The sequence below is a fragment of the Triturus cristatus genome, chromosome 10 (assembly GCF_964204655.1).
Source record: "Triturus cristatus chromosome 10, aTriCri1.1, whole genome shotgun sequence".
Classification (NCBI taxonomy): Eukaryota; Metazoa; Chordata; class Amphibia; order Caudata; family Salamandridae; genus Triturus; species Triturus cristatus.
Genome location: NC_140593.1, coordinates 816,354,675 through 816,380,113, shown reverse-complemented (window position 1 = coordinate 816,380,113; position 25,439 = coordinate 816,354,675). Strand labels below are relative to the sequence as shown.

General features: G+C 45.0%; 1 protein-coding gene across 2 annotated transcripts in view; it reads right to left on the bottom strand.

The window, feature by feature from the left end:
* Positions 1-25,439, bottom strand: part of PIGQ (phosphatidylinositol glycan anchor biosynthesis class Q) — a 164,169-nt gene that overhangs the window by 32,241 nt on the left and 106,489 nt on the right. For both annotated transcript variants that reach the window (XM_085628402.1, XM_085628403.1), the window contains exons 3-8: positions 23,877-24,008; positions 22,344-22,464; positions 20,415-20,541; positions 17,554-17,707; positions 5,098-5,209; positions 4,270-4,350 (exon numbers count right to left, since the gene is read on the bottom strand). In XM_085628402.1, coding sequence (XP_085484528.1) covers positions 4,270-4,350; positions 5,098-5,209; positions 17,554-17,707; positions 20,415-20,541; positions 22,344-22,464; positions 23,877-24,008 — 727 coding nt within the window. The remainder of the gene's footprint in view (positions 1-4,269; positions 4,351-5,097; positions 5,210-17,553; positions 17,708-20,414; positions 20,542-22,343; positions 22,465-23,876; positions 24,009-25,439) is intronic.

Sequence of the window (25,439 nt, the reverse complement as noted above, 5' to 3'; positions counted from 1 at the left end):
CCCAGCAGCCTCAGAGTAGGTCTCACCGAAACCCAGGATAGAGGCTGAAATATCAGTATTGTAGTCTGAATATTCTGCACTCGCCGCTCGGGAGGATAAGCCTGAAACTGCACTGTGTCCAGAACAGCTCAGATAAAAGGGAGTGACAGAGGCTGAAATATCAGTATTGTAGTCTGAATATTCTGCACTCGCCGCTCGGGAGGATAAGCCTGAAACTGCACTGTGTCCAGAACAGCTCAGATAAAAGGGAGTGACAGAGGAGTCAGATGTGACTTCGGCATGGTGATGGTGAACACAGCAAATGCAGGAATTTCGCCGTAGCATGGAGGTGGAAGGTGACAACCTGGGGCGAGTCTGCCTTCAGCAGCCAGTCGTCGAGATATGGGAAGACTGGCACCCCTAACCTAGGCAGATAAGCGGTGACCACTGCCATCATCTGGATAAACACCCGAGTGGCGCTGGCAGGGCCAAAAGGGAGAAAGGTGAACTGAAAATGCTTGTGGCCTACCCTAATTCACATGTAGCACAAATGGGCAGGCAGGATGGGGATGTGAACATAGGAGTCTTGCAAGTCCAATGCTACCATCCAGTCTCCTGGGTCCAGGGCAGACAAGACCTGAGCCAAAGGGAGCATCTTGAACTTCTCCTTCTTGCGAAAGGAGTTGAGGGTTCAGAGATCTATGATAGGACTCAGACCCTTGTTCTTCTTGGGGACCAGAAAGTAGCAGGAAGAGCAACCACAGCCTACTTCCGGCACCGGAACCGTCTTTATGGCTCCTTTGGCCAAGAGAGCCATGACTTCCTCACAGAGCAGGGACAAATGATCCTCCGTCAGCCGGTAGTAAGATGGAGGCATGGAGGGAGGGGTAGTTTCGAAGGTTGAGGGCGTAGTCCCTTCAGACGATCTGTAGAACCCACCTGACCAATGTTATGAACTGCCAATGGTGGAGTTGATGGTGGATCCTGCCACTAACTGGACACCCATGATCTAAAGGGCAAGATTAGGAAGGTCTGGATGTTGCAGCTACCGGGGGGTGGTGGCTGGACCAGACCGCTGGCTACCCGACCCAAGAGGCTGGTAGGAACCACCCCTTCGTCCACTCAGAGGCAGGGAAGCTTGCTCAGTGGCTGGGATAGGGTTGGCGAAGTTGAAAACCCCTTCCGTGCCCACGAAAGGAGCAAAAGGCAGACTGGGGACGTGGGGCAGGCGAGAGGTCCAAGGACTTGGCCATAGCCCCCCAAGTCCTTAAAGCACTCCAGCGCTTAGTCTGCTTTGTCTCCGAAGAAATGGGTGCCATTGAAGAGCATGTCCATGAGCGCAGCCTGGACATCGCCCGGAAAGGCAGATGTTTTCAGTCAGGCGTGGCGTCAGAGGGGCACCATCGACAAAACAGCTCAGCGAATTGGTCGTGTCCAAGCCACCGCGTATAGTGAATTTCGCCACGTCCCTCCAGTCTAACTGCTTGGGAGAGAATAGTCCGGGCCTCCTCTGGGACCTGTGGCAGCACTTGCGCAACAGTTTATCACAGCATGTGGGAACAGCGGCCTAATAAGCATGCGGTAGATACTGACAGCAATACAAGGCTAACAGAAGAAAACATTGTCTTTCCAAAGCTGTCCAGCCTTTTGGATTGCGTGTCCAGGGGAGCATCAGAGAACACGCCATGGGAAGTGGAGGCTAGGACCACCAAGCTTTCCGGGTTAAGGTGAGGGAATTTGGTTCCACTGGAGCAGGGTGGTGTCATTGGGCAAATATCCTTTTCACAGGAGCACCTGAGCTGGATTTGGACCAGGTCCCCATTGAGACATAGGTGAGGGCATCTTTGAACAGACGTAGGGGATCAGAGGAGGAGAGTCCTGGTTGCAGTACCTCTGTCAAGATGGTCTTGACTGCCACAGAGGACAACTAAAGGCCGAGGACCTATGCCAACCTCCGCACCACCATTGAGAATGTAGCTCCCTCCTCCGTTGCCACGGTAGGGGGAAAAAGTATGCCGGTATTTGGAGATGTATCCAGTCCACTGGCATCACCCTGTTCCTCATATCGGTCCATTTTCCTGATCATGCTAAAGTCTAAAGGGTTCAGCAACGCCTCCCATTTCTCCCCGAGGCCTAGTCTTTCTAAATGTGGGTCCTATCGGCGCTGAAAGCGGCATCAGTTAACGCGCAGCTCTATGTCAGAGTTCACAATGGGACTAATGCTGCCGGTGGACGTCAGTGGCGCCGGGAGAATCAGTGTCGGGACCGGCGCCAGGGAAGGTCATAGTGGCACAACCAGTGCTGATCCAGATCCATGGGTGCCCCCCTTTGACAAAATAAGGCCCGAAGGTGTACTGGAGGGGTTGGGCCGGCCTCAGTGAACTCTTTAATTTGAGGGGGGGGGGGGGGTTCTCCCGCTGACTGAAAACTGGAGAGGCTCAGAGTCCGCCCAGGTTCTAAGGAACCAGGCCTCAAACGCAGATATTCCTTCAGTGCGTTGGCCAAAGGGCGAGAAAAAGTCGCAGCTTGTGTTTTTTGTGCCCGGATGATTTCGAGTGGGACGGCAAGGACTTCAGGCTCCTGGAATGGTTCCAAGTCCTTCCTCTCCAGCGTAACGGTGACTTCCGTGCAGTCACATGCTGGGCGGCTAGCAACTTCAGGGACTGCTCCCTAAAAGCCTTCTGTGCCATTGCCCGGCAGTCGGAGCATGACTTGGAGTCATGGTCACGCTCAGGACACCACAAACACACAACGTGCGAGTCTGTCACTGACATGGCGTGGTGACAGGCACCACAGGGTTTAAAACTGGTCTTCCTCGACACACCAGGAGGAAGGACCCTCTAAAAATAGTTGACAAAAATGTCACAAAAAGAATGTAAAAAACTGACAGAGGGGTAGCTTTTCTCTCGGATCAACAATGGCTGGCGCGAAAAGAACCACGTCAGCGTGCTGAGGTGGCGCCTATATATGTGAAGTGGACATCACTTCCGAAGCAGACGACGCCACGCAGAGCCAACCGACACCATCTACCGGTGCTTATGAAAAGTCTTCTGGATCCAGTCTGACCCCTGGGGAAATTCAAAGGTAAGGAATCTGCAGCTGGAAATCTCAACCAGATAATGCGAGTTACAACCCACAAAGCCAATGGTAAGCAACGGGCAGAATGCATTTCTAGGTCAACTTTCTGAATGTCCCCAATAGGTCTTTAGCAAACCAGACAGCTGCACTATCTGGTAGGCTGCGACCTAAAAACAAAAAGAAAGCCCAGAAGAATCCATGAATGAGTACTATAAATACTAAATAAAACACTGAACGCAAGTTCCCACTATCGTTAATTTATTTGTTAAATATCTGCATGGTGCATATTTATTCATACGACACTTAAAATTACTTACTAGTGGTTGGTTGTCGACTAAGTTAGTGGTAGCATGACTAACAGCATCCTGATGGGATTTTGCTACTTAGCTACATTGATCCATTTACCCACTCATCACATCCTCTAAAATGGAACAGGAGGGATAGTTGCATTCTAAACCAGTGAATGTTTTTAAATTCTTTCCCGACTAGTCTTAGTTTTTCCTTTTTTGGACCCGGTCATGCAGTAGATATGAGGCAGTGGTGAGGACTGCTGTGGGATCCTGCAGAACAGTGCATCTGAATCACTAGACAAGTTGAGAAACAGAGAGCTCACATACATTTCAGTCTTCTGCCCTCACGCAAGAGTAGTCTCCATCAGCCATTGCGAAAACATCAAACCACACGGTTATGCTTCTGGACGCAGAGTTGACTTTAGTTCAAGGCTACAGCAACATTCAGACTTGACACCACAGACACCATCCTGCATCTGGCCCATCTTGCTAAGTCTTGTTTACTTAATGTACCTACCATATTCATTCTCCTTCAGCACGCTAACATTTAAATCAAAATGGATTGTCAACTTTTCTGGCCCAGCATTGTCCATTGAGCTAGTACTTTGAAGTCTGAAAACACTGAGATGTCAAACTGATTCTGCACTGGTTTTACAGTGCAAGCAAATTCTCACCCAGGACATGATGGTTTCTCAAGCTAAACATACACACAACCTTACACAGTATGCAGTGCAAGTGCCACAGTTTACCCAGCGTAAACCACTTTCACGATTCTGGTCTATTCATGAAGACCTGCATACACACTGTGGCCTGAAACACTTTCAAGAATTCAGTGCCCCATGTGTTTGGCCAAACTGTAGTTACTTGGCATGCATTTTGGTGCTCTCTTTATCACAACCAATGGACTTGATGCCATACTCACCATGGTAAATACCAGGTAGTACAGTGCAGTTGTAGGCAGAAGGAACAACAGGATTGTGAAGAGAAGAGTCCCAATGAACAACTGCAATAAACAAAAAATAGTGTCTAGTTACATAGGGCTGGACAATAATGCAGGTATAGTGTAGTAAAACAAAAGTGGGAAATCCAATAACTTTGTTGGCCCAGTTAAACCATGAGCCCAAAATACAAGAACAAGAAGCAAATTGTCTCTGAGGGGGCATACGGAGATCGTGCAGACTCTATTGTTCTATCCGTGGGTAGAGTTTTTACCAGACTAGAGATGTGATTAGACTATATGGTTAGTCTGGTCATTATTGTCAAGTAAATGGTCCTCATCTTTAAGTGAAACCAGTCAAGCCAAACGTGGTGTTTCTCCTCTACCATGTATATAATCCTGATATGGGTAACTAGCAGTAACGAGAAGTCTGGCATTCATTACCTTTTGCCAGAATAAAATTCAAAACATATTTACTGAGTACGGTACAGAAATTCAACACTTTTCCAGGTTTCAGCGGGCAGCACCTAATTGGATGTTCAATGACAGACGAAAACTCACACTTGAGTTTCTACCGATGAATGTTGAAGAGGTAAAGAAAGGGGTGTGAAAAAAATAGAAGTGGTAGAATAAAGGATGATTTAACCTCCAAGTGGATTACTCTAGCCTTCTGCCTAAAACCCAGTCTCTCAAATACAAGCATACGATCACATTAAGTTGGCATATTAGTAAACCATCAGAAACTATTAGCAGGCAGTAGGAGTGCAGTGCTTTACAGACCCTACTTCCAAGAGCGAGTTGCAAATGTTGTACCTGATCCAAGTCATAAGAGCAGGAGTCCACCCTCTGCCGCAGAACATTCCATTTCTTGCCTCGAAAGAGCCGCCAGAGAGACGACAGTCCATAGATCTTCAAGCAGTACAGCCTGATGGGAATGCCCAGTAGAAAAGAATCAGTATATGGTCAAGAGGAGAATACATCAGAGTGCTATACAGTTTACACAAAACAGGATGAACAAAAGTCAGTGTGAAAGAGTAAAGTTCCTGAGATGAAAAACAAAATGAAAGGAATCAACACATTCTACACAAAGGAAACATCACAAACTGGAGAAAAGCCAGGAGCACTAGATAAGAGGAATCAATACAAGATCAAAAAGTACAACCCTGACATGAAGGCAACAGTCCTGTGATGAAATTCAGGGTCTTGTTCATATGGTCCCTTCCTGGACATTGACATATGACCGTTTCTGAACTTAGATGAATTCTAGTGATCAAAGCATAAGAACTCACCAGATGGCAGCTCCAGGGACATGAGATACAGGCAATGTGAGGGCGAGTCACAGAAACCTGTATGCCACATGCAAGGTATAATGCAAATCCTGCAGTAAACATTCAGAGCTAAGGTAGGCAGGTTATTCAATTTATAATGGAATCCAAAATCCCAATGAAAAGTAAATAATGCTCTTTTTCAGAGACCCTTTTAGTCCTCGCTACCAGCGCTAACCAATATCAAGCAGGAAAGCAGAAGCAGCAGAACCTCACAAAATGTATGCTATGGAAGTAAAATTATGGGCTGTGAATTTCACATTACTTCCAAACAGATGCTACCACTACAAAAAAACCTATGCTTAAGGAAGGAATGCAGAACTGCACATCATCATATGCTCAAAAGGTGGCATTGACAACCTGCATAGCACCCCAATAGCCTCCCATAATAGGTCAGCAAGTTCTTTACTGGTTCATATAGACACTTGAATCTAGGTTTCTTGTACAGCCAGGTGGAATCAACTTAAAAGAATAGAGCCACACTAGTACTAGGATCTCAGACGAAGGCCTCCAGCAACACTATACAAGATTTATTTTCCAAAGTCACCAAACTGGATCATAACATGTTAAATTTAAAAATCCCCAGCATAACAATGATTAGACATGGAAGAAAACTTTACCAAAGAGCTTTAGTAGTGTATTCCACTTTTGCTTTTAAATCACCCAGAGAGCGGATTTCACTTTGTATCCCCACATAAGCATAGGAAGTCGCATGCTACTCAAAGATATTCTAGATCACTAGTGAATATTTGAAAATCAATTAATCAAAAAACAAGTTTCTACTCATTCCAGCTACACATCTTCAAACCCAATGGACTGCTCGTTCTTGGATCTAGTATAGAACACAGTCCATTTCATTCTTGCTATCAATGCCAAGGCTTGTGGCTTCCTCATGGATTTATGACTGCCTAAACTTTTATGTAAAAGCAGGGGCTACATCCGCATTATTCAAACCACACCAGAAAAGCAAACAGATTTTTCCTAGCCAGAGACTTCTAAACAGTGGACCAGTCTATTGGTCCATCTAGATTGGTATATTGCAATTCAAAACGGGCTCTGTTTCCAAATGCAACCCAATCCTTGTGAGGGACGTGCTTTATGCAACTGAATGACTTATCACAAAGGATTTCAATAGATTAGACCCCTTAAAATTGCTACACCTGTTACATCTAAAAGCCCAGCTAACATTTAAGGTAGCACACCTCATCCAATCCACAACGCTCCATACCAGATATGACCAGCGCCAATAAAGGACACCAAAAGCACATATGATTTCCATTTACATTCATATAAATGTAACTTGCTGACAGCTGAAAAACCGGCATGGGTCCGATTCGCATGGACCAATATTGTGTCTACTAAAACCAACCAACTGGCTGGTTGAAAGATGGTTGTTCTCTGTTGGCACTCGATAAACAAGAATTAGGGAAGACTTCTGACTCCTAATCTCCCAGTGAAAGAAACAAGCAACTCCGCTTCTATTGTTTACTCGCTCGTACAGGCAATTCCCTACTAAGACAGAACTGTGCATTTTTTTTGTCCATGCTAAATGGTGGTTTTGTTACTGCTATTTTTCCTGCTTAGTCGGCTCAGCGACTAAGTGAGAATATTTGCATGGTGCTCTGCACCAAAAATTCTCTCTAAACGCAGTACAACCAACTGTCCAAAAAGGTAGGTTTTCAGCATACTGCGATTTTAAGACCTGCCTGCCCGGTAAGGACTTTGAAAGGGTGCTGACACACGCACACCGGGCGCAATGTCGACTTCCAGGGGGCCTAAAACCATCCAGACCAACAAGCTAGACAAGTACACTTGCCCCAAGTCGGCCAAGTCTGACCGCCAGCAGCAGCTTAGCGACAAGCCAATGGGGGGAGCACAAGGGAGTGTCCCGGAGCCCACATTGAAAGATGTGATGGAGGCGATCAGCGGGATCCGCACCTCCTTAGAGCAGAGGATGGACACGATCTCCTCTGAAGTGATGCTGATTAAGGCAGACCTGGCTACAAAAAGGAAGAAAAAAAAAAAAATCAAACAACTTGAAATAACAACCACGAGCCTCGTAGATGATACCAACCAGATGCAGAATGAACTCAGGGAACTACAAGTCTTCCGTAAGTTCGCTGAAGGGAAATTGGACAATTTTAAAGGGTGATCAAGGCATAATAATATACGCATCCTTGGCGTGCCGGAGAAAGCGGAAGGCCAGGCCGCAGATCTTTTCGTGGAGAGCCTCATCACAACTCCCCTTCAGCCGAAAGGCTTGTCGAACTTTTTTGTTGTAGAAAGAGCCCATAGAGTACCCGGATGCCGCCCAAAGGTTGGGGCTCCTCCCCGCCCAATGCTGGCCAGACTCCTGAACTTTTGGGATAGAGACGTTATTCTTCAAGCGGCCAGAGTCGCACCTCCGCTTCAGTGTGAGAACTCTGTAATCACCTTCTTTCCGGATTTCACCCAGGCGGTTCAGAGACAACACAGGTCGTTCCTGGTGGTCAAAAAGAGGTTGAGGGACAAGGGCCTGAAGTACGCTATGATGTTCCCGGCTCGAGTTCGTGTGGAGGCCGGGGGGAAAAGTCAGTTTCTTCGACATTCCGGAGTATGCAGCCGAATGGCTGGAGGGACCCGGTGGAACACGAACACTAGCTGACACAGGACTGCTCCAATGACTAGGTTTTGCATCTGTAAAGTTGGTGACCCTCTGTCACACAGACTGTTTATTGTATTGACTCCGGACGGCAGGAGGTGTGGGAGAATAGATATAGACACTGTGGCGTATTCTGACTATTCCACTCTTGTTTAAGGCTAGTCATAGCCAGGGCCATTCTTTGCCCATATTGCCGGGGGAGAGGAGGGAGCTGAGCGGAATTTTCCACCCAAATTTCTTCGTTCAGTATAGTTTTGGGGCGACAGGCACTTTGCATTAAGAGAGTTATGGGCAGTTCAGAGTCCAGAGTGCAGGGGGGGCAGGGAGGGGGGGGGGTTTGTTGGGAGGGACTGTGGTTTTGTTGTTTGTTTTAAAATCGACAGGGCCACGGAGATCTGATACGGGACTTGATTGGGGTCACGTAACTGATCATGACAAAGCAATAAGAAAAGACTTTTAAATTAATGAGTTGGAACGTGAATGGTCTGGGGGACAAGGAGAAGCGCTGTGTAGTGTTGCAATATATCAGACGTCATGCCCCGGATGTGGTACTGCTCCAAGAAACACACCTTGTGGGAAACATGTAGAGCCCTAGATCGGTGGGGCTACAAACTAGTGGCACATGCGGGCTTCACCACGGGTTCACGAGGGACACGTATACTAGTGTAGAAATCCTTCCCAATGACAGTGCAATCCTCATGGGTGGACGAATGGGGGAGGTATGCAAGCGTCACTGGCCAGTGGGAGGGATCCACGTTGACCCTTATTTCGGTGTATGTACCCCCGGGCCTTCAGGGACTTGCATTTAAGGACTTGGGTTCTATCCTGCTGACGGTGCCGGATGGTCTCCTAGTGATTGGGGGAGACTTCAACTCTGTGGTCTCTGGCACACTAGAAAGATGCCCTCTGCAATAGCTCCGTCCTTCAAAGCGATGGCTCACAGATTTTCTTGACACTTGGCGAGCATATCACCCTGACACCACCCAATTTCTTTCACTCTGGGGATCACAACAGCCAATCGCGAATTGAATACTTGCTGGTCCCCCCAGACCAACTTGCACATATTAAGGAGGTCAGACACATGGCGAGGGGAATCTCAGACCACTCCCCCTTGTGGGCTCACCTGGTTGTGGGTCACCACAGAGTGGGCCGCATTGCGTCTATTAACCCCTGGGACCTCCGTAACCCGGTGGTCCTCAAGGCATTGCACACCTCAATTGACCAATATTTCCAAGAGAATGAGGGCTCAGTACACTCCCACCAGACACTCTGGAAAGCGTTCAAGGCAGTGGTACGGGAACAGGCACTCTCTCAAATAGCCCGGAAGGAGAATGTGAAGGAGGAAGTCGCCCTAGAGGACGAAATATCCCAATTGGAAGAGGAGACCCCAGGGGGGGTCCGACCCAGATTAGCTCCATATCCTCCAGCTGATAAGAGATAGCTACAAAGCGTTCGTGACAGACAGAGCCAAAGTCATGGGAAGAGAGACACAGAGCAGAATATACGACCAGGGGGACAAGGCAGGGAAACTAATCGCGTGGTTGGACAAAAATGAGCTGGCCAGCAGGCTAGTACCAGAACTCTGCTAGATGGAACAGGGCACCGGATTACTGAACCCCAAGAGATTGCCAACACGTTTGCTTCATATTACGAGGAAACGTATAGATCTCAGGCGCCATATACACTTCAAGACTCCCAAGCACTTCTTTCAGATATCACATTGCCTACACGGTCGGCCACAGACAGACTACTTAGAGAGTGCTCCTACGGCGGATGTGATTGCCCTAGCGATCAGTAGCCTGAAATCGGGGAAGGCATCAGGTCCCAATGGCTAGCCGATTGAACTCTACAAGCTTGGGCCTGATATAATCGCCCCACATCTACGGGCGATGTTCGAGGAAAGCAGGGAGAAAGGGGAATTGCCACGGGACCAACGAACAGCGACCCTGGTAACAATATACAAAGAAGGCAAGCCTAGGATGGATTGTGCCTCCTACAGGCCAATTTCCTTGCTTAACGCCGAACCTAAGATTCTGGCTAAACTCCTTGCTATTCGGCTGGTCAAGGCGATTGGGGATTTGGTTCATCCGGACCAATCCGGCTTTATGCCGCAGCGCAACACCGCCTTGAATTTACATAGGGTGCACGGTGTGCTAGGGAGAGCAGCCACCATACAGGAAGCAGCAGTTATAGTGTCATTAGGTGCCACGAAAGCGTTTGATACAATTGAGTGGCCGTATCTCTTTGCCGTACTGGGAAAAATGAGGTTTGGCCCTCGATTTCAACAGCGGGTACAGCTCCTCTACTCGAGGCCTCTAGCCCAAGTGGTCGTTAACAACAAAAAGTTGGAGGTTCTCACCCTGAGTAGGGGGGACTCGTCAGGGTTGCCCCCTCTCCCCACTCTTATTTGCACTGGCACTGGAGCCCCTGGCATCCTGGACACGGAAGGATCCGGTGATACGTGGACTCCGATGGGCAGACACTTGGGAAGACCGTATCTCCCTGTACGCTGATGATGTGCTCCTCTTTCTGGCTTCCCCAAAGGCATCCCTCATAGCTGTGCTGGACATTATCGCAATTTTTGGCAAATATTCAATCAACTGGAGTAAATCAATACTATATGTCCTTCAAGGACCCCAGCCTGACCTACCCAGGGGGTGTCCTATGCAGATCACAACGTCGGGCTTTAAGTACCTCGGCAGAGGTATTCGGAAAACTGGAGGGCGCTCCCACTCTCTTTGTTGGGCAGGGCGTCCTTATTTAAAATGATGGCCTTATCACGCTTTCTGTATGTGTTGCAGAATTCAATGGACCTTGTCCCTTCTGGCTACTTTAAACAAATTGAGAGCCTGCAGAGAAGCCTGCTGTGGAGTGGCCGGCCACGTATAGCGCTTTCCAAACTGAATCTCACATGGTATGATGGGGGACATTGGCCTCCCCGATCTCAGATGATATTATTGGGCAGCCCACCTGGCAGCCAATCAATCATGTTACGTATAGGCGGGCTGATGATCCCGGTTATGTAATGGACAGATGGATATTGCCGGGGGGGGGGGGGGGGGGGGGGGGGGACGACGACATACAACGGGGCTCTGTACACACGCAAAGGGAAACGTCATCTGACTGGACCAATCAAACACAGATCTGGCAAGCAGCCACGAGATGCTTGGGGTGGGAATGCAAACCAACATTAGCTACCCCCCTGTGGGACTCAGACATACTTGGTAATGTGTGGAAAACAAAGGGCTTCGATAAGTGGGACCTCATTGGCATCTCCAGAATTGGTGACCTCTGGGTGAAGGGGGAGGTTAAACCATTTCCCACACTACAGCAGGAGCACGACCTTGCAGCAACAGAACACTTCAGGTACCTACAGGTCCGACACGCCACGCACTACAGGAATGCCACCACAGGGGCGAAAACCCTCCTGAAACCTCACCCCTTGAAGATAGGATACTAGATGGCTACTTGCCTACAAGGCCATTTCCCTGACCTACAAAAAGCTGGTCAACCACTCACCTGAACCCCTTAGGCAGTTACGGGAGGAATGGGAGAGGGACGGACTTATATTGGATGACGAAGATTGGGTGGAGGCGATTGCGTCCCCGCGCGAGGTGGCCATATCAGCCAGACTTTGACTAGTCCAACTTAAAATATTGCACCGTGTCTATATGACCGGACCCTCTCTGCTGAGAATAGGGAGGGCTGAGAATAGGAACTGTAGGAGGGGCTGTGGCAGTGACGGCACATTCCTCCATATGCTGTGGGAATGATCACATATTCAGAGATACTGGCAGACAAAACAACACCATGAGTGAGGTCCTCGCACTCACTGTTCCCATGAAGGCCAAGTGGGGTCTCCTCAATGTGTGGGAGCCAACAGATCTTAACAACAAAAGGATAACTTGGGTCACTTTGGGGTTGAAGGTTGCATAGCGCCTTGTAATGTCGATTTTTGTTTAATAAAAAGAATTATTAAAAAAAAAAAAAATTGGCATAGAAACAGAGTTTAGCACCTAAACAATGGTAACCACTCAAACTCAAGAGCCTATGGAGATCTTGAATCAACTGCCACTGGTTAAAGCAAGACCAACTTTGCCTCCTGAACGTAAAGGGGTGTGCAAATGTTAGAAGCCGTTGAAATCTTTCGGGCCTTCACTAGTGCCTTGTAGCGATTGACGTAGGAGGCCTACAGTGGACCCTTTAATGTAGGTGAGCCTTTAGACAGACACTTCCATTTTGAGGATACATTTTGTTTCCATCCGTAGAGATTAGCGGTCAGCATAATGGAATTCATTCTTTTGTAGAGGTTCCAAATGCCCTAGTTTTTTAGGTTGAGCCTGTGCAGCACATGCGCTGCTCTGCGAGGCATGCTGTATTCAGGTATGGACTTGAAGCTCTGCCCATATTTTTCATTGGCTTGTGTCACTGCCCTTAGGAAACCGTGGCTTTTCATTTGTCAATAGGCTTAGTAGTCCCTCCTTAGTACCGCCATGTCTCATTTTATAACCTACCATGGCGACACCCCATGCTACATGTGTTGTTACTCGGAAGGCTTTAATGACAGCCTCCAAGCGCTATTTCGTTAAATGGCAGGACACACTCTCTCAACGCTTTATAATTTTTTTCCCATAGCACATGGTGCCGCGCCTTTGGTTCATTTGCGGCACTGAACGCGGCCGCAAGGTTTTTTATTTGAATTACCATATATCTTTTTTTTTTTTTTTAAACTGCCCCATGCCGCCTTCTCTCTTTAATGGCAGCCGCGCCCCTTTCCTTAGACGAGCCGCATCCGCCATTAAAGAAAAAGCGTGGCATGGAGCGATTTTACTACAACAACAAAAAAAAATTGTCTGTCAACTTGACAAACAAATGCTTTTTTTGTAAAAGCACTCCATGCTACGTTTTCACTTTCATTGCTGCCACACCCCTTTCCTTAGAAGCAGGTCGTCTAAGGAAAAGAGCGCGGTCACCATTAACGTGAAACCACGACATGGACGCTTTTACAACAAAAAAAAAACAAAAAAAATGTGTGTCAACTTGACAAACAATTCTTTTTTTTGTAAAAGCACCCCCATGCAGCACTGTCACTTTAATGGTGGCTTTTCTTAGACACGGCTTTTCTAAGGAAAGGGGCGCAGGTGACATTACAGTGAAAGTGCAGCATCGGGCGCTTTTACAAACAAGCATTTGCAAAGCAATAGGTACGAGAGTTTCACACAAGAGACCTATTGCATTGCAAATGCTTGTTTTACTCTGATTTTACAAGCCGGTTTTATTATTTCTCACGTTTATGCAGAAAAGTAACATTAAATGCATTTAAAGATTGTAAAAGTCATATGGCAAGATTTGAAAAACACAGGTTTGTGGTTTTCTTTTCCTAATGGGCACCTTCTTACCTGTCCCCCTTTCCTTCACATTCTTCATATTTGGGTCTTTCATGGTTAGGTCCATTGCTTAGGGGTCATATTATTTATCTTCACATCCCCTCATCTGCTAGGTTCCGCTAAGTTTAATCTGTTGCTTGCCATCGGTCTGCTCCATGTATGACTACAGGTAGTCCAGAATGCAACGGTGAGACTCATTTTTAACATCTCAAGGAGACTCAGCGTTTGCAAACAGTTGAAGGAGCTTCACTGGCTTCCTGTGGCCCAAAGAGTGCGCTTTAAAACTTTGGTCCTCGTTTATAAAGCCCTCAATGGACCGTGCCCTTCCTATCTAGCCAAAAGATTCACTCTCTACCTCCCGACCCGTCAGCTGCGATCTACCTCCAGAAAGCAGGTGGTCGTCCCCAGATTTAAAAGAGTTCGCCTGGGTGGACAATCTCGGACGGTAAAGGGAGCTCAAATGTGGAACGCCCTGCCAGACGCTGTCAGACACTCTCCCAATCTGATCAATTTTAAAAAACTGCTTAAAACTCACCTCTTTCAAATCCATGAATAGCTGACTCCTTTTACCACTCTGATTCAGTTTCGTCCCCGCGCCAGGACAGTCATGACTATCGGAGCGCGTTATAAATCCACATATAACATATAACATAACATGACATTTTCTAAAAACGTTTTCATAGACCCTTCTTTGCAGATTTTTTAGGCAGAAGCACAATGCCTTTAACCTAGGATCTTACATTTGGAAGCTATTGAGATGAACAATGTTTTTTCTATTTACCTAATCTCCATCATGGATGCAGGATATTGCACCTGGTAGCACTCATTCAGCGTTGATAATGGGAGTATCCTTGTGTTCCCGGATCTTGGGTTTCTACATTTGCCGGCAATCCCTTACCCTGTGGTATAATGGAGCCATGTAAATCTTACATTTACAGCATTTGTCTTCCTTTTATCTACCCATTTTCTTTAGGGGAAGGGAGGAAGGGAAGTCTTGAGGAATAACCCACGGCTGACAGGTAACTGGTTAAGTTGGGGGGGGGGGGGGGGGGGTTCTGCTGGCATAAGCACATCTGCTGAAGCAGGTTTACCAGTTAAGCATCAGAATTAATTCCTGTTCTCAACATCATTCTCACAGGTTCTGGAAGGAGACAAGCCCTCAAGACTTCTGCTTCTCTTCCACATAATCCAAAACATCCATCTGAGGAGTCGGGTATGGCATTATAACGCGCCCAGGTCCTGTGGTAGTTCAGATGTGGTTTTCCTTATGAACATTGTAAGCGTAGATGTCAGGATGGCACTGTAGACAATTGCTTTATTCACTGCGATTTCACGGTACAGTGTTTTGCCAAGGCGAGCTCTACTGATGAGAAGGCCATTGTTGCATTCATAGCTCCTTTAATAAAGCACTACAACAGTGTCTTGGTTCATCTGCACTCAATCAATGAGAAGTGCAGGTAAAGGGAATACATCTATCACTGTAAGCGATCAAAGCACAGCGACTGATTTGGTTCAGGGTGCTCATAACAACAGCCTTGGTGGCGGCTCATACTATGTTCATCCCTTTCAACTTTTTATTCCTTTGCGATGGGTACTTTTTCCACTTAAAGGAGGGGGAAGCATCCTATAAGAATCATTGTCATTCTTCTTTTGCCAGAGGCAGGGTACTTTCACCCTAGTACGTACGTGGCACAAGTCAGAAGCCGCAAAGGCTTTAAACAGCAGTTCACCCATCTGGAGCTTGTCTGTCTTTGGAAGACTTGGGGAGCATTAAAGCAGTGTGGGGCTCAAAGGCTGCTTGTAATTGGAACCTCCTGGCGAAAGGTTGCATATGTTCTGGTCTTATAACCAACTATCATTACTTTACCCATTTGGATTTCAATTTCTTTACAAAATGTATAATCACCCATTGTCTTTGGGGGCTAAATGCACACTATTTTAATATTGTTAGGAGAGAATTAATAAGCAACATCGCTGGAGATTAAAAAACCTACCCAGATCAAGCAGGTATGTAATTTCTGTATTTAGTAAATAACACTGAGTATTCTTTCTTATAATTTTATTGCAGATTTCAACAGTCTTCAATTGCCCCTTTTATTGTTTCATTATCTTGATTTCTGCAATCAGTTTTAGAGGATTATCCACGACATTGCTATGTCCATTTCTGTGAGAATTATGTCCTGCATACCCACCAGTTGTGCTTTTTCAGTAAATGGTAATGGGACATCCTACTGGATCAGGTCTTCACAGTTTTCTGAGGTTAGGCTTGTAGTATCATGCTTTTTGTTCGCTTAAATTTTGCATTATCAAACATCTTTGTATAGGTTATCCTTATTATAATGGCTTATTTTGTACAACACCCCTCCCACTACAATGAACATCGCACATCCAGATAAAAAGCCGGAAAATAGAAGTGGCCGAGGGCACTCTTTCATCATTCTAAAGCATGTTCTTTACATTCAGCCTTTTGCTGTTAAGTGGTAAAGCTGTAGATATATTATGCAGATGTGCACATGCAAACACTTTTTTCAAATCATTCATCCTCTCCTCTTACATAAGGGGGGGAAGAGAGTAGGTAAGAATTAGAAGTCATATGTGTTTTGAGTGCAGCAATCAGGGATTCTGACTTCCTGCCCTGCTCAGGAAGCAGAACGTATGGTGACAAAATAACACAAGAATGAGCAGAGTAACGTGGGGTGCAGGAAAAGAAGAGATAAATGAATCACAGAGCAAATAGAGGACATTAGACAACACATGACCTGGAGAGACTGGCATTAAAAAAATAATAGGTAATATTATGGAGTTAACCTGGGGAAGCAAAGAGACGTCTGGAAATAAGCAAAGAGTGGGAAATTTATATATAATCAGTCTTTCTCCTTACAAACAGGGTTTGTAAAGAGAAAGGCAAGCATTAAGAGCTGTGGCTCCAATGGTGCAAAGAGTGAAAACATTAATGTGCCTCAAATACTGTGCCACCTTGTTAAACACAGGAGGAGGGAGGCTATCATGACTGCCTATGTGAAATAATATTTGCGCTAACTCAGGTTTGCGATTTGGAGATCTGTACCACAGATCCCATCTTTGATTGAAAGATCACCATACAACAGAACTCTGTCGTCCGGCTCCAGAAAAGAGGCTTCCTTCACCATAAAGTTCAGTCTTTACAGAGCTGGAGGCTACAGCGCATAGACCAGAAGTTTTCATTCCAAAGTACTGAATCCATGCACCAAGCAGCTCCAAAACCCAAACTCCAGAGATGTATCTCACACCACATAGCTCGGCTACTGCAGGTCTAAATAAGAAACTACAGGCAGAATAAAGCTTTGCTATCCCCTTCAAGAAGAAAGTTTCCCTCCACCACATATAGCAGTTCTAGAAGAAACTATTCCTATATAAAAAACATTATCCATGCTCTAGAGAGACTCTGTGTCATGTTCATCTACCACTGCAGCGCCAGAGGAGAGCTGAACTGCACTCTAGACCAGTTCCTAATATGTGCTTCACTGAACAAAAGAGCTCTGCTAGTCCATCTCCAGAGAAGGCATCACTGCCCGACATAAGAGTGCTAGTATTCCTACTTTATAACAAGTGAAAGAGGTGGGAGAACTCCACAATAGCCCTTGAGATCGGCTATCACAGCACCCAGAGAGACCCCGTACACCATTCAACTTGGCCACCACAGCTCGTGAAGGGAGCCCCGTGCCAACAGCACAGATCTCTGCTTTCCAAGTATGCTCAGCCCCCACCCCCCCCACAACAGAGACCTGCTAGCTCAAGCAGAGATTGACTGACGCATGTCATTTGGACATGCTACTTCTACAGAAAAGAGGCCCTGCATCACTGTACCATATAGCCTCCTTTCCTTATATCATGGAGCTCTGCCATTTACTAAGAAGACGCAAACCGCTGTACCCACCTGGCACCGTAGACGTAGAAGCAGTAAATGTGGAAGGTAAGAAGAGCGATGATATCAGAGAGGATGGAAAGCGCCACAGTCAAGCCCAGGCAGGCAGAGAGTCCAACATACCACAGGATCATCTCGATGAAGGGCGACATCAGGTGAATGTAACCTAATGAGAAGGGGAGAAGAAGGAATACCTGATGGGCACTCAATTAGGTACAATGTTTTTGATTAGTTTGGCACTCTGCTCACAACTGTACTTCCAATATCAGGGCCATCTTTACATTAGTGTAAGGAAAAGAGTCCGCAAAGAGTCGAAATGTGTGCTTCTGCGTTTATGCTCTCCATACAGTTGGGAAATTAAGGAAGGAAGGTTCCGTAAAAATATAAATGTGGATCTTTAATGCAGAGAAGATTTACCTTTGGATGCAATTACGAAGAAATGAGTAAAGACATGAATGTATGATTCCTCCCCAAAACATCATCAGATTTGCATGGCTCATTTAATAAAGACCCATTAGGTAGAAATGACACCAATTCCTCATCTGTATCATCAGCTCTCCTTAAGGACATCTCCTTTGGAGTCATATGCCTTTCTGTCCAAGACCATAGACAAAAGAACAATTGAATTGCCCCTTGGGTTCATTACCAAGAACCCAAGATGAATGCTAAAGGCAGCATCTCATGTCGACGCTTTCACAGATCAATTTGAAAAAGACAGGACCAGTACTCATGTAACCTATTCTTATGATTGAGAATATGGACCTAGGACAGGGGCAATCAAAGCGACTGCTTTGCTGAGTCACTTTAGATGCTACAAAAAACTTCAAATGCTTGAATGGAGAAGTGAGCAGCGCCTGAAGAAACTAGGCAGTTGGCTAAAATGAAGAGGTTCACAGAGAACGGTGTCTCAAAGCAGCCTGACCCAAGAGGTGGTTGTCTCAGCATAAAAATAGTAATATATGGGAATGGACAGATTGCAATGTAGCAGCCTTTGCAGATTCAACTAAAGATATATTTTGCAAGAGCACTTGACAGACCATTATCTACAGTCAAACGCATTATCAGGCGAGCACCTGACAACATTACATTATGTCGAATGGAAGAGCCAAATAAGGAGCAGAGTGAACCAGATGCAAGGAATATGACAAAACAATCTAACTTACATATGTTATGTAAAGCACACTGGCAGATAGCCAGCTACGCGGAAACACGTGGCAAAAAAAGAGGAATGATTCCTGGGAAAAGTAGAAGCAATATGGGAGAAAATGTTAATGAGGCTCTACAGTAACCTTACCAAATGCAAGGCTTGTTTGTAAAAAGAGTGTTTACAAAACTGAAATGTAACTGCATATTCAACCATGTAAGTTCTTAAAGATTTCACATAGTGAAATGTATAAACAGTGAACTCCTTTACCTTGTAAAACACAAAACTATGCTGCATACTGAAACACGAAAACATACTGACAAACATTGTGATATAAATAGGAAAGGTGCAATTGAAACCCTAACTATTATCTTTAAGTTTATCCTTTGTTTTAATTCAGGGGGTGGTGAAAAAACACAAATTTCCAGTTCCTTCCATTTTGCAAATTTTTGGAAGTTTCAAACTTTTTTTAAATCTATTATTAAACTGTATTCATAGTTCTGCCTTAAATAAGAGACTATGGTTTTCAGTTTAAAACGTTCAGTAGAATTTGCTGGTAGAATCTGTTGTACCTCACTAGTATTTTTGAATATGGGCACTTTTTCGCGTTTTTATTTTGTGTTACCAATGAACACAATCTGTGTCATCCAGGATGGTCTCACGCTTATCAACAGCAATCGGACACTCTATCTTTTTGTAAATTATTAAAATAAATACATTTAATTCCTCACATTAACTCACCTATCTTCTAGCATCTGAGCTGGTCTTCTATGGTCTTTTAGCACTAACACACTTACAATGATCTATTCAATATTAGGATGTGCCAGTAGTAGTCTTGCAGAGGTGTGAAGGAAAGATTAGCATTTTCCTTTACAGTATGCTTCATATCTATCCATTAAAACTAAAGTGAAACTAAAGAGGAGTAATCTCATTTGTCAATGGTGAAATATGGCTCCAGGATTTCAGTCTATTCTAAAATGTCGTTCTGTACAGCTGCATCAAAATCAAGATGTTCTTTGATGTATAGTGATGTGCCAACTGTTGTCAAAAAGCCAATGCTCACTTGGTATATCCTCTACAATCAAACAGACCTGACCCAGATGAACTCGCTGTCACCGCTGCTACTTAATGTACAAAGTTACTTTCATAACAAATGTCCTTGATGGACTATTCGCAATGCTTGAATAACATCAACCTATTGGTGCAAGAATTAAGATAGTCTGAGGTATAGTTCAATATGGAAAAGTGGGAATATAATTACTGTTTGGAGTTTTTTCCTAACCCAAGTCTTCTTTTTAATGTGAGTGGATTTGTTCAGGAAGTTTATTTCCAAGATATCTGCTCTTTGCGACAAACAAATGGTCTAACAGCTGTGAAAATTATGCAAAGTGGGATGCACTACGGACAAATGTCCATCGAAATGAGACCCTGTTAAGTGCTATGAGATTTACAAAGATTTGAGGGGGCACATGAGTACCTGTGGAGGACAAGAGTGTGGATGGGTGGAGATGGCTTAACACAACAAACTTAAGCGAAGATGGTAGAACACAACAGACCTTTTGTTGAGTTGGTAAACAACAGGTCCATCTAGCAACAACTATTAAGCTTTACAAAAGGCTAGGAGATTAAAATAAGATGGCACTAACAATGTAATCCATTCCCACTAGCCAAAAACAACTTCTAATCATGTAATAAAACAAACAGAGGTAAAGTACACTGAATCACTCACTGATCCAGAGGTGGATGTGATACAGGAAGAAGCGGCCCAAGACCTGGTCCAAGGCTCGGTTCATTTTCAGACCAGCTGGCACTCCCATCAGCCACTGCAACAGTTCCTGAAGCTCACGGGCCACGTGCTAGTCATGGAGGCACAAAAAGAAAAAACACAGCAAAGCAATTAGAGATTCAGTAGCATTCTTGCCTGCAATTTCAGTGTATCGGGGTGTGCTGCAATAATGGTAAGCAATACCCCGCGATACTCGAGAGAACCTTAGAATTCCCATTCGGCTAAAAATGTGGCTACAGCTAAGGAGAGAGGTCTTTTACACTGTAGATTGGACTACGAGTTAGGACCACATTTTCCATCAACTTTCTTTAGAGTTACTCATGCCAGTGTGCATGCATGTGCCTGGGGGAGGGGTGGGAGGATTACCCGACGAGATAGTCGGGAGCAGTCCAAAGCAAGCATCTAAATGAATTATTGAAACTTTCTGTTATATTAACAAAGAACAGTGGAGGTTTAATCACAAGTGAGTGAATTACTTTAAAAGGAATGGGATGATGACACTTTACACATAGCTATTTAATAAGGTGGATGAGAGGAAAGTGTCTGCAGGCTTTTTGTGCTTAGTTTGTTTATGACGTCTGAAAGGTCACAGCACGCCTGCAGTTTTCAAGAGACATAATCTGTCACACCAGAAGATGTTCTTGCCTGTAGGGAAGCTAAGCTAAATTTTTTGATATGGTCATTAGAGATGCCCTTGACATCCACGTGGTACATTTGCCCCTCAGACGTACCAGCCCACTCCGCCACCTAGTTCAACACCACTTGCAGTATCTACATTTTTCTGGGATCCATTGATTCAGAGAAATACTCATCTGAGCCCTAGTGGATCATTTGTTGCCTGGATACGCAGACTTTGAAGAGCCTAAGTGGGTCAGCTGCAGTTAGTGGTTTTGCCACTATATGCTTTGCACGGTCCAGGGAGGTCACTACTTCCAAGCACAGCAGAAGGACCTAGAGGAATTATAGCTAATAACTTAAAAGTGGCACACAAAGTGAAAGAGAGTGGAGAAATCTCGAAGTGAGAGTAGGGGGGAGATAAAGCTAGAAGAAAATGAGGCAGCATGTAATCTCTTGGACTTGGGGCTACAGATGAAGTTCTGAAGCACGATTATTAGTTTACTCCCATTTTAGTAGTTGGCAGTATACTGAATATTTAGGGAGTAAGGCATGTAATCCTATTCCAGATAGGAGTATTTCTAGGCAGACTAAAATACACTATAAACCCAGTATTTTGCACTAATCAATATAGTATCCGTAGAGTGTAATTCACATAAATGCAAAGCTATTTCATTTTGCAACTTAAAGCAAATGTATAGAGCCTTTATGTTGCAGGTCTCTGCTGATTCCACTAATCAAGAACCATCAGTGGGAGCGTGCCAGTGGATGCTTGGGGTACTGTTCTGTTGGGTGTGTGCAACTCAGAATAAGAAATAAAACCGTGAAAGGGCAGAGCTGTTGCCACTTCTGGAGTCTACATTTCTAGAATACAAAAAGACAAATTTTAAATATTTCACCAGCTCCATAATTTAAATATGTATCCCCTAAAGGAAAGGTCGGGGACGCAGGAGGGAGTGGTGTGTGGGATGTGTGTTTGATTCACATGCACAGATTTGTGTTTTTGTGAAGACGACTGCAAGCGACCTCTGGTATCATGAGGTGTATTAAAAACACTGCTAGAAGGAGGATCCCTTAAATGATAGACAAACATTGAATAAGTCAGACGGTCCGCCACATGGAGATCACCTTCAATTATCAAAAAATATGGGAATACTGAAAACAATTATTTAAGGGGAATATTTTAGATATAAACAGCTGAGAAAACAGGCCGAACCGTTTCACAAGCAGGTGAGAAACTTTGTCAAAAGTACTTACATCTGCCACTGGGATGAGCGTGTCTGCCAACTGACCAATCCGATTCTTCTGGTATAGCCAGGACATCAACAAAAGGCCCAGCGCCACGTCCAACAACAGAGAGACAAGGATGTTGGCCTTCCTAAATATGCAGATAACTGTGTTATAAGTAAATTTGCCAACAAGTCAGTCTAAAAAACACTGAGAACGAGGGGGGGATCTTATTAATGTTTTGAGAGGGGTTTCAATTTGAATGTATGAAGCTTATAACTTAACGTGTATTTGTAAAGCGCACTATCTTGGCGCTGAATAACAGATGTTTTTTGTTACCCAATTCAATGGTACTCATTTTATCGAAGACAGAAGGATGAAAGGCTGAGAGGACCCATTAGGATTTGAATCTGTGACCATGAGGTCAAACACAGGCCCCCTACAGTGGCGCATTAGTCCACGAATCCACCAGACATGGCATGAATCTTGCCACATGGATGGCCCCAGTAAAGTGAAACTCTCCAAGAAGCAATCACACACCATACCAGTCCTGGGCTAGATGCAAGAGTCCTGGTTGTCGTAATACATTTCTTGACCTTACACTTCTTGATAATGGAGTGGAAGGATGCCTAAGGGATGTGTGCCCAGCAGAGCGAAGGCAACAGCGTGCATCTTGGAAAGAAGGAGACCAACAGCAGCTTGTTTTCTGTTGATCTCTGGGAGTGCCAAGGCATCAAGTGATAGTTTGAGCTACACAGAAAGCCTTGAAGGGACTTGGAATAGTTGAAGGGTAAACAATAGCACAAATCTAGACATGCAATATTGCAGGACGCACTGTGCTTTATTCACTGTCATGAGAAAGGTTTTTTTGACATATCAGGTCCCAGCTAGATGCCATCTTTGCAGACAATCAATATTTCAAAATGTTCATTGAACAAGAGACGCAAGCGCACATACATACCACATTTTCGCTTCAAATATGAGTAAGAGCTGATTCGTGGTGGAAACTGTAACAATTTATGTTTCTCTTGGGAGCAAGATTGGCTAAACTTTAGGGGAGGGTTTTTATGTCTCACCAATAAAATATTCATAATAAAGTCACATTCAACTATTACTATTATTCGTTTTTACAGGCATCGGTCTTATTTGTTTGAAAGAAATAAAATCTCGCTGGTTGTATATTACATGAATGTTCCAATTTTGCTGCACTACGAATCTGCAGATCACACCGTAGCAATTTAATGCTGCAAATCAAAAGCATTAAAAGGAAACTAGTTTTATCAGGTCAGTAAACTTTACACGTTTGTCAGGAAACCCATCTCTGAAATAGGCTCCTGCAGAGCTTCCAGCATTAAAAAGGGATCTGTATCCTAGAAACGAAGTCATTCATTACAAGTTGGAGCCCTTTCAAAAAAAGCAAATACAAGCTGTAACCAACTGTGGAGGCTATCTGATGAAAAGGGATTTTGTTTAGTGCGCCTGGCTTAGAAAGGTTGACATTCCATTTCAAAGGCAGGTCTATTTGCACTGCAAAAGGGTTCGGTGCAGGCAATTTCGCCATACCTCATGAATTCGATGTGGCCTTGGGCTCTTGTATTGCTGCAGAGGAGCTTGAGTTGGTCCAGGCGATGGCCAAGATGCTGGCAAGTTGACAGTTTCCCCCATAGGAAGGGCAGGGGCCAGAGGTGCAGCAATCTGCAGGAAAGAAGAAATGCTCAAATATTCTGGAGCCTGAACATGCACAGCAGTTTACACCAGGCTAGCCACTACTTGGGCATCATCTGCATCACCCCATTGTTTTTATCTTGCCTGAAGTTATCCTCCGTAACCAATATTGCACCAGTAACGCTTATAAGGCTTTGTAAATGCTGTAAGTGCTGTAAAGTGAACAAACTAGACACACTAACATTACAGCAAAGATCACCACGTATATAGTACATTCACCAGGTCAGGTACACACCAAAACATCACTGCAGTCATATGCAAAACAGTGTATGATGTGCCAGTGTTTATGCACTGCAGGCTTTAAAGACAGCAAGCTGGAGGAAGCGCGACAGAGAAAGGTGGCACTAGATAGAGGATGGAAGAGAGGCGAAAGAAAATCATATGATTTGGATTCATGCTAAGAAACAGAATCCTCTACACAGAACACCTTTGCCACTGTCCGCACCTTTCAAGTCAGCTGATGTTATGGGTCTGGGAGAAGAGAAAGGATTTCAGGGCTCCAGTGAGAATAAAAAGTGTACTCCAGATATCCAAGGACTGAAGGGAGGATCATTATCTCGCAAGAGAACATGTCTACACAAGCATTTGCAATGCCAATGGGCCTGGCTTTGATGGAATGTTGTATGGTAATCCGAAGCATTACAAGTAAATAGAATGGTAATGGATATATATTTGTGTGGAAGCAAAGAACTGTAGAATAATATTAGTGTAGGTTTTAAGGTCATGTGACCTAAAAATCCATGTAAGTTAATGACAGTCCTCCTCCTATCTGTGCTGCTGTCAGAGAAAAAAAACTACATTTGGTTTGAGAACCCCATTATGCCGCATCCAAAAACTATATTCACTGGCTTAGTCACACTGAACCTACATCAGATCGTACACCAACCGACACACATCGCTGGACACATCCTGGATGTAAATTTTCAAATCCCGAACTAGTTACATTTTGAATAATTAGTCCAGTCACATGGTTAGACCGCCATTTGGTCGCTTACCAACATAAAACATCACAAATCAACACACCTAAGACCACCTTACATGCATACATCTATCGACTGTGGAGAAGTGTCGCTCAATGATTAGAGCGGCAGACCCTGATGCAGAGGTCTAGCCTGGGACCAGGGTTCAATTCCCCGCCTCGGCGGGTCTTGGGCTCAAAAATTCCACGGACCTGATAATTCTCGCCTCGGTGCCTATTCCAATCATGGAGTCCCACTCTGCAACTCTGGGCAATAGCTTGCTTAATCTCCACAACGGCCCCCACAACGCTAAGGATGACTGGCCTCCACCTTGGGGGTGCCCAGGAGTGGACGCCTCACAGGGAAAGGCAGGATGGGTTCCACAGCGGTATTCGTACAAGCGCCTTGAGACCCTTGCGGGTGAGTAGTGCGCTATACAAGT